The sequence below is a fragment of the Alternaria postmessia genome, assembly GCF_024291825.1.
Source record: "Alternaria postmessia strain BMP 2775 chromosome Unknown scaffold_84, whole genome shotgun sequence".
In the NCBI taxonomy this organism is placed as follows: Eukaryota; Fungi; Ascomycota; class Dothideomycetes; order Pleosporales; family Pleosporaceae; genus Alternaria; species Alternaria postmessia.
This window is the reverse complement of record NW_026260157.1, coordinates 109,367-118,786: the sequence shown is the minus strand read 5'-3', so window position 1 is coordinate 118,786 and position 9,420 is coordinate 109,367. Positions and strand designations below refer to the sequence as shown.

Genomic DNA, 9,420 nt, shown 5'->3' with positions numbered 1-9,420 from the left:
AGTTTAAGAGCTCTAAACTGAACTGACTGATAAGACGAGAGCTCTAAACTGACACTGAACTGACTGCCAAGCAATCAGTCAGTCAGTCAGTCTCATCAGTTTGGATTGATTGTTAGCAACTCTGCTCAGCGGGAATATCCTTGGGGGCTTTGACGCAGACAAGATCTGCGTTAGGGACACGGCAGTACTCAGCCTGGTTGCCAGGATATCCACCTGTGATTTTGGAATAGCCAAAGATACCCGAGAGACGGTGTCCGTACAGTTGCTCCATCTCATGTGATGGGTTGGTTCGGTCGCAAAGGGAAAACTCTTTGCGCTTGCAGTAGAAGCAATCCCCACATGCAATGACCGGCAAAATAATGACTCGGTCTCCTACCTTCAAGTCTTTGACTTCATGCCCAATTTCATCGACAATGCCGATCGCCTCGTGGCCCATGATCATCCCCTTCTCCATGACACTGTTCATATCGCCGTTGTACATATGCAGATCAGATCCGCATATAGTGCAATGGGTAATGTGTACAATGGCATCCTTAGGTGCAGTGATCATGGGTTTGGCGACAACGCCTAGCTCGATCGACTTTGCCCCAGTCCAGAGAGCTGCCTTCATCTTCTCACTGGGATGGGGCTTGTACGCGGTAGTGTAAACTGGTCTTTGACCAAAGGTCAGCCTTCTTATGGGTATTGATTTGCAGGTGAGAGGTATACTTTGCTACTTCCACCATTGTGAAATTTTGCTACTCTTCCAGGGATAAGATGGTTGTTTGATATTGAATTCAAAGCGTTGCTATGTTCGTTCGATATCGTTTGAGAGTTCCTTGTCAGATGGTCATCACGGTGTTCGTATAACTTATAGCCAGCAGAACCATCACTAGTCTTCATCGTGGCGTTTTGTTTTCGATATTATGTTTTCATTTCGGCGTGATCTTGATGCCATGAACAGAACTAGTTCATCTCTTGCGGACCGACTCGCATCGTCATGCTTCCACCATCATGTCTTCATTCTTGAATTTGGTCGAACCTTAACAACTCTGGAGGCTACATTGGAACGATATTTGATGCGGAGTTTGTCAAGCTGACAACTCAGTTACGCAGCGCTCAAAAAGCAAGTCAGGGTATCCATGGTGAAGTGACCCTGGGAGCCTGAGAATCTCGCAACGCATAGGTCAGGCTGTAGTCATACTAACATCATGTCTTGGTGTCGCATACGACTGATTCTTACAGATATCGTGAGATGTTTTAGCTCTGTGACTCATTTACAGTTTGAGAGCCTGGAACCATCTTATGTCATGATGTTGCGGACGTTGACATGCTGCTGACATCAATTGGACCCTGACGTTTGAATTGACCCAACATCAACCGACGTCAACACATATCGTCACTCTCACACTGATAGACGAGCCTTGAAATCTTCCAGTTTCTCAGTATCTGTTCGAAGTATGGATACGATATCATGTAGTGAAGTTTTGCTGTCTAGTTGGCGAAAGCGCTCAAGAAATTCCCCTAGGGCGATAAGATACATTCCTGCCTAGGTAGTCGGCAGCTCGTCTGCATGGTGCAGCTTAGAAAATATAAGTAAAAGGTTATCTCAGTATGTTACAGCACCCTTAGGTACTTCTACAGTTGTAGCAATAGTGATGATGGTGCTGGTGCTAGTGAATCGCCTCTATGTCCCAGATATCTGTCAATTGATCTAGTTCAACATTAATAGAAAACATTATTCCGTTTGACACTCTACCAATTCAGCCACAGATCGCGCGGTCTATCACACCCTTGTTATCTAGTGAGCATGAAAAGGCCTGCGCAATAACTATTCACCCAAATCGTCACCTCTCCGGGGAGCGCTGCGGCACGTACCCATACAAAGATTGATAAGTTTAAGAATCAATTGCACATCACGCATAAATTCATGAGTCACGTATGACTGAGCTGGTTCATGCATCACTTGTAATACAATGTCCCTATATTGTTTGCCTCCATCATGGCTTACATGGACTCCTTCTTTGATGCATCAAATTTCTGCCCTCAACTGTCTACTCAACCTGTTCTGCTCTTGACCTATATTGGTTTCTATAGAGTTTTCTATACTTAATCATGATGTCGCACCACTCGGACATAGAGTCGAACGTTTCCGCTTCTTCGAGAAGCTCTTCAATTTCCTCCGCCCCTAGCCTGAGCCAGACCCAGATGCGAGTCTTCCTCGTTCAGACTGCGAAGGGTCTATTCTCCTCTTCAGGTGGATATAAGGCCAATATATGCTTGTTACGTTATCTCGCCTCCCAGGGGCATTCAGTCCGCCAACTATGGTACTCGCATCGCGGCGAAGCAGATGCAGTTGTCCGGACTATGGCTAACAGTGGTGGGCACGATCTGCAGCTTCATAAGAGGCAGCTGCATCTGAGGTGTGAATACGGAGAAGATGGAACTGATGTTGGAGTTGATGAGCTTGTTATGGAAGATGGCTTGCAGTACTTGGCATTGGAGAATGAGGCTTTCGTTGAGGCATTTGGCGGTACCGAAAACCTACACAAAGCAATGCCTAGGGAGACAGCACGCTACATTGAAGTAAGCTGAATTGTTTTTGGCCTAAATTAGACTTGTAGACTTTGATGTTCTAACCCTCGTGCCGACTAGGCTGGAGTATTGTCAGCGCGGTTACATGACTTTGTCTCGTTCTTACAGGAGGAGATCAACAAGTTCTCGCCCACGCACATCATCTTCAACGATGGCTTATCTATGCAAGCTACCTCGGCCTTGCGGATGCCTCGAATCAACGCCCGTCGCATTGCTGTCATACATACGGCTGAGCAACTCCCCTTTGGGCCTTTCGCTGGTGGCATGCCTGGCATGTTGAGCTCGCCGCACGAGGCTAAACTCCTCCAAAAGCTTGATGGTATCTGGAGCGTTTCCGAAGCCATCAAAAGATACGCAATCGATCACGGGAAGCTTCAGACCAGCTTCTTCGTACATCATCCGTGGACCTACCTCGAAGAGCGAAATCACGAGCTGCCTTTGCGTCTCGACAACTGGAACAAGAAGTTCATCGGTATGATCAATCCCTGCCCTGTTAAGGGCGCTCGGATTTTGGTTGGTCTTGCCAAATCCTGCCCACAGCACAAGTTCCGGGCATATAAGAGTTGGGGCTTTGATGACAAGTGTGGCCGACAGATGCAAGCCCAGAAGAACATCATGTAAGTTCATCATTGCGAGCCACACTTTCGGAAAATAAGCTCGTCTAATGTTCTGAAGCATTCGCCCCACATGCAAAGATACAGATGAACTCTGGCGGAACATCAAACTGCTTCTCGTCCCCTCCCTCTGGTTTGAAGCCTGGGGAATTGTGACGGTCGAAGCTCACCCTCGTGGTATTCCCGTCATCTCCTCTAATGCAGGCGCGCTTCCTGAGTCCATGCTCGGACTTGACCACGTTATCCCAGTCAACACCATGAACGGGGATTGCGACGAAGAAGGCGCATACATTGTTCCTAACCAAGATATCGCACCCTGGGCGAGCGTCGTCAACAAGCTTATGAGTGACGAAGATCAATATAAAAGACTGTCAGATAAGGTGCGCAGCACGACGGAACAGTGGCTTAGGGATGTGGATGAGAAGGCGCTAGAGAAGTGGTTGACAAGCTTGTAACGCCGTACAAATGAGCGCGCTTCGAGCGCGCGATCGGTGTCGAAAGATCGGTGTCGAAAAATGGTGGTGTGGACTGAAGGTGGGGTGAATAATCAGAGTGACCCAAAGTAGACTAGTTCCTGGCGAAAATTGAAGGGGTAAATCCAACGACCACTGACATCATATTTCGTTCGCCAGCAAGTAAAGTGTCGCGACCCCTACTTGCATCCGCAGGTTATGTATGCTCTCAGGTAACCTCAACGTGCGTTATTGGCTGACTCAGTACTGCAGGTTCTACTTGCGTCTCCGGTTGAATACGACTCAGCCTAGTTTTCACTGCCTCCTTCGCATCTGCAGCATCGGCCCCTTCCTCCCGGACACGAAAATATCGTAAATCTGGTACTGATCCTCAGTCTGTCGTCCAGGCTTTCCGTGCCGATCGCCCCCACCAAGTCTGCTCTTTGGATCGGCCTGAATGTCATACATCCAGAGTGTCTTGGCAATAACAAGACGCATCTCGAGCCAGGCAAGGTTCTTCCCGACACAGCCTCGGGTTCCATAGGAGAAAGCACAGAATCCATCCTCTGCCAGTCTAACGCTCTCGGCTGAGGAGCCCTCCTTTCCAGTCTCGTCTACGATCCAGCGCTCAGGGCGGAATTTGAAAGGCTCCGGGTAGACGTTGGAGTTGTAGCTGAGACAGTAAAGACCAGTGCTCAAATGGAGACCAGCCGGAAAGTAGTGATCACCGACTGTTGTTCCACCAGGGAGTACCTCACGGCTTGGCTCGGCTGCGACTGGTGGTGTCATGCGCATAGCTTCCTGGAGGAACGCTGTGAGGTACTTGCAGGACATAATCTTGCTGCCAGATGTGATCTCATCGTAGCTTGAGAAGATCGATTTAACCTCTTGGGCAATCTTAGCTTGTACATCCGGTCGGCGAGAGAGGTAGAAGAAGGCCGCGGAGAGTACAACGGACGTCGTATCAGAACCAGCTATGGTCAGCAACTCGCACTCCGCGAAGAGCTCATTTTGATCGTAGCCGCGCTCGCCGGTCTCCGGATCGACAGCTTTGAACAGCCAGTGGAAGAAGTCCCTTCGAATCTCACCATCGGGCTTGGGATTCTTCTCCAGTTCCTGTTCATCCCTGACTCGGTTTTCGAGGCACTGCCCAACAAAATTCTGCCAGTTCACGACTACTGGTGGTGAGGCGAGTTCGATTAGCTTGTTAAGACCGCGAGGCTTGAGCCATACCCACGCGTTGGCTAACGGGCCGAATGCAACCTGCCGAATATTAGCTCGGTCGATCAACGCATGATCTGAGACGGGAGCTTACTGGATGCAGAAGCTCCAAAAATGAGACCATAACCTCTGGGATATGCCGCAGGTCGCTTCCTGGCTCCTTCATGTTGAAATTTTTACCGAAGCACAAGTCACCAAGGATATCGAACACGAGCCAGTTCATCCAGTCACACATGTTGACTGACGTGGTCCACTCGCCATCTTTGGGCGCTTGTTGGCCCAGTAGCTCTAGCCATCGATCAATGTTCTGGTGAAGGAAGACCTCAGCATCTCGCAACGCTGCTTCCGAGAACGCGTAGTTCAGCACACGACGCTTGCGTGCATGGACACTAACGGTGGTGCTGCTCCACGTATTGATTGTGTGCTCATTGCGTGGCCACACTTCGTAGTAGACAGCCTTCTTGACATTTCCTTTCGGTCCGAAGATCTTCTTGAAAGCAGCAGGAGTGTTGAGTACAACACCATCCGGACGATAACGAAATTCAGGACCTGTTGCTCATCAGCAACTAGCTGGGTCTGGTAGGTTAGATTACGTCGCCATACCGTACTTCTCCTGCAATTGATACAACCAAATGTGTCGGTCGCCAGTGCGAGTATGCCACCATGACGGGAATACAGTTACCCGAGCCCAGAACGGCCCAGGGAAGGCTGCGAGTGGATGGAAATAGAGGCGATAGATACCAATGACAATTACGTACGTCGATATTAAGAGAGATGACAAAAGGAGAAGGCCTGGATAGGAGGACCCATCGCCTTCGGTATCGTGGAATGCCATCATGCACCTTTGGCTCAATCAGAAAAGAAGGAAAGGTTAACAAGAATCCGAAAGCGAGATGCAGGGCGTGGGGTCTCTTGTACGCCTCTCTGTGATCGCCGACTTTTCAATCACAGGCATGGTCTTACGTCGTGCTCCGCGGTCTCTGGCACTTACAGTACCCATATTAGTGCCCGCTGATTGGTCTCCTGATATGTTAGTAAGCCCTTAGGTCTGACTAGAGGCCGCCCCGCCTGTCAAAAACGACACTGAAAGGTGGAGTTTTGCTTCTCGGTTGGGCTAGTCGAAGGGCCGATGGCGAGCCGCACCTCCCGCACCAGCTATCCTCGACTTACACTTCGACTAGCAGACAACTGCGGCTGCTTACTTACCCAGCGCCACTATCGCGCCGCATCATCGAGTTTTCGTTTTGTTTGATGTAAGCGTAGATGTGGTTCCTGGATTCTCGTATTGGTCAAGGGCATATTTGCCGGTTGCCCGGACTGGTGGGTCCTCCGCTAACCCCATGGGAGTCGCACTGCATTTGCCCTGGTCAGGTTTGAGACAATAACCTAATGGGGGGAAGGAGTCCTCACGTTTTTGACAGGGTCTTCCAGTTTCTCGACTCCTCGCTACAGTGCTAAAACTACCAAGACGACGGCGTGTGTGGCTTCTGTATCCACCGGCTACTGGCAGCTTGTGAGGCGGCTTCCGCTTCCGCGATCCTGACTGTGCATACACGCTTGTTTGATTGGCAAACGGCGATTTCAACCAACAAGAACGTCGGGTCCGTACGCCACCCACCACAATGCTTGCGCCCACGTTGCGGCACAGTCTCGCATCACCGACCGGCGATTCGTTTTCAAAGGATTCGGCAATGCATAACATAATCGCTATACCGCAGGAACAAACGCCACAAGGTGGACGACGATACTGCGCGTGAATGCGAGCCGCATCACGCCTGGAAATTCGTTGTCGGTTATGTTTGCCATCAATTGGCTCGTTTTTCATAGCCGTAGCCTCGTTCTGACTCGCAATGGGCAAGGGAGCTAAACCAGTTATGCCCAAAATGACGGCCAGGCACATGCTCAACACTAAGGATGGGATAATTTTGCCTAGGCCGACCATTTCCGGCAATGAACAGCTCGGCAATTATCCAGCAACGGTTACCCCGGAGCATTTTGATCGACGGTAGGTTGTTGTGCGAATCTTGGGTACGCGGCTCTCGCGTTTGGCTACACCTCGGCAGACACTGATCAAACCCCGCGGAAACACATAAACAAATATGCTCTTATTTCTTTTCTCGGTCTGAAGGTAGACTAATTACACTGCTGCAGTATTCCAGACTCGCTTCGCAACGAGAGTGTGGGTGATGTTGAAATATCCATGGATGACCACTGTGGAGCGGGTTCCTATTTCGTTCCCGCATAGCACGCACGCCGTCTCCGTTAGAGGGTGAGTCCCGTAACGACCCCACCCGAACCACTCACACGTGAAAGCGAGCGGCAGTCAGGCCGACAAGGTCCCCCTGACCTGTAACGACGCTCCACTTCCCAAGTCCTCCCCGTGTGTCAGTGCCATCGCTTTAGTGCTTCCGTGCTTTATACTTTGCCCAACAGCTCCAGAAGACCCTCGCAGATGTTCGGATTATGACTTATCATCGCCTAATTCTGCGTTCGCATTGGCCGATCATTAGCTAAAGAAGCAAGGAACGTCATGGGTTTGAAGGGGCCTAAAGGGGATCCCGCGACAGGGTGCGGCGGTAGTGGTAAGTGGATTGGGAACATCTGGGGAGTTTGGTCAGGGCGCTGGGATGTGAGAAAGGTTTTCTTCTTCGCCTGGAGGCCTCGTCTTGACATTGTATATCATGACTTGGTGTGCCGCACTGCTTTGTATTTCGTGTTCGTGCATCATTGTCAACGCCACGGCGACTCTTGCTCCTCTTTGTTCGTGATACCTGGTGTACTTGCGAAGGATAAATGAGAGTTGTGTAACTTGTGCATCATGGCACCGATTATAAATCCGCAGGAGAGCCTGTAAGTCATTCAATCCTGTCTACTCGCCCATCATCGCTATTGGACCCTTTCTACACTCAGTCTCCGCGGTTCACTCAACCCATGTCATATCACGACCAGAAAACAGTACATTGGGTAACATGTCACTGACAAGCTCTCCAGCCAGTCCTACCGCCGTCGTCTGGATGGCGTGGCTATCTCAACGTACATCCTAATCATGCTACTCGTCCCCCTTAAGGTCTACTGCCGGAAGCGACACGGGGGATGGCGTAATGTTCAGATGGACGACTATATGTCTATGATAGCACTGGCCGTGGCTAACGGTTTCTTCTACGTGTGCATCATTGGTACGTCCTGCTCCATCTCACCATATGAGCCGTAGGCTAACATCAAGTGCTTATCAGGCATGCGAGAGTCATTGGGACTACACATGTATGAAATCACCAACCCGCTACAAGCCATCGCCTTCCTACGGAACATCTACATCGGCCAAATCCTTTATACGTTGAGCATCACAACTATCAAGCTTTCCGTCCTAGCCTTCTACTGGCGGCTGTTTGAGATCAAATCCCGAAAGTTCATATATGTTGTTACTGCAGCGTCAATCGCATGGTGTATCGCTATTGTAAGCCGAACCTATGCCTCAGAATCCGATCGCATACAGCTAACACCCCTCACAGCTAGGCTGCGTAATCTTCAACTGCTACCCCATACAGGCCGCCTGGGACATCACCATCACAAACGGAAAATGCATTCAGACCCGCGACATTTACCTCGGCGGTTCGGTGCCTAATGTGATCCTCGACTTCATCATCGTCGGCATGCCTCTTCCGCACGTCTGGCGCCTGCACGCACCAATTGCTCAACGCATCATTCTAGCGGGCATGTTCGCCCTTGGTACCTTCATCGCCATCGTCTCGCTTGTACGATTGATCATCTTCCTGCAGATCCCCATCTCGGGTCAAGTCGACCCTACCTACAACTTCCGCGAGATCATCGTATGGTCTATTGTTGAAGTCAACGTCGGTCTCACATGTGCTTGTTTGCCTAGTCTGAAACCCGCTTTCAGATGGATCGGCCTTGATAGACTCTTTTCTTTTGCTTCTTCCCGCCCCTCGGATATGCGGTCGCCTGGACCGAGCTCACATGGTGCTATGGATGACTTTGGGTCAAACCTGAAGAACTCTGGGAGGCCGAGGAAGAAGGGCGCTACTGGTGGCTTGTTCTCGACGCTAGCGGGCATTAGTCGAGTGGAGGATGAGGAGGAGTTCAAGTTTGTTGATGACGATAGGCAGGGGAAGCATAACGTCGAGATTGAGATGGGCAGGAGGGCAAGCGATGACAGTGCACAGAGGACTGCGACTGGAGGAATTAGTGTGCAAAAGAACTGGAGTGTGCTTGTTGATGAGAGAAGGGCAGATCGAGATCGGTAGTAACGACTGAAACATGCATGGACAACTGAAGAAAAAGGAATGGATACAATAATTATACGACAGATAATGATGTCATGTCATAGAAAATCCAAACAATACACAATTCAAAAACACACAATCCTGTCTCGCTATATGGTCTAGTCAAACTGCTGTGTCGGAGTCGAGGGGCTTAAGTGTCTACTCGATTTTGGAGCGATGTTGCATCAAGATTGAGAAGGGGATATACCAAAGACCAACTACATTTGCGAAGCGGTGTGCGTGACAAACGGAGATGCGAAGAGAGATGCGAAATACGTG

At 50.0% G+C, this 9,420-nt stretch overlaps 4 protein-coding genes across 4 annotated transcripts; 2 read left to right on the top strand and 2 right to left on the bottom strand.

Annotated features, from left to right (window-relative positions):
- Window positions 1-120: 120 nt before the first annotated feature.
- J4E82_009206 (uncharacterized protein) lies at window positions 121-725 on the bottom strand (the record flags this gene model as incomplete). Its single annotated transcript, XM_051735431.1, has 2 exons — window positions 121-628; window positions 717-725. Coding segments are annotated over 2 exons (517 nt in total), but the record flags the coding sequence as incomplete, so codon positions are not given.
- A 1,604-nt stretch (window positions 726-2,329) lies between these two features.
- Window positions 2,330-3,643, top strand: J4E82_009205 (uncharacterized protein; the record flags this gene model as incomplete). The annotated part of the gene is made up of 4 exons (XM_051735430.1): window positions 2,330-2,337; window positions 2,358-2,565; window positions 2,635-3,191; window positions 3,250-3,643. The coding sequence occupies 4 exons, from the start codon at window positions 2,330-2,332 to the stop codon at window positions 3,641-3,643; spliced, it is 1,167 nt and encodes a 388-aa protein (XP_051584851.1).
- Window positions 3,644-3,955: 312 nt separating this feature from the next.
- Window positions 3,956-5,861, bottom strand: J4E82_009204 (uncharacterized protein; the record flags this gene model as incomplete). The annotated part of the gene is made up of 4 exons (XM_051735429.1): window positions 3,956-4,903; window positions 4,956-5,410; window positions 5,465-5,474; window positions 5,853-5,861. 4 exons carry the CDS (start codon window positions 5,859-5,861, stop codon window positions 3,956-3,958), a joined length of 1,422 nt encoding a protein of 473 aa, XP_051584850.1.
- Window positions 5,862-7,679: 1,818 nt separating this feature from the next.
- J4E82_009203 (uncharacterized protein) lies at window positions 7,680-9,123 on the top strand (the record flags this gene model as incomplete). Its single annotated transcript, XM_051735428.1, has 4 exons — window positions 7,680-7,711; window positions 7,853-8,037; window positions 8,095-8,315; window positions 8,371-9,123. The coding sequence occupies 4 exons, from the start codon at window positions 7,680-7,682 to the stop codon at window positions 9,121-9,123; spliced, it is 1,191 nt and encodes a 396-aa protein (XP_051584849.1).
- Window positions 9,124-9,420: the final 297 nt, after the last annotated feature.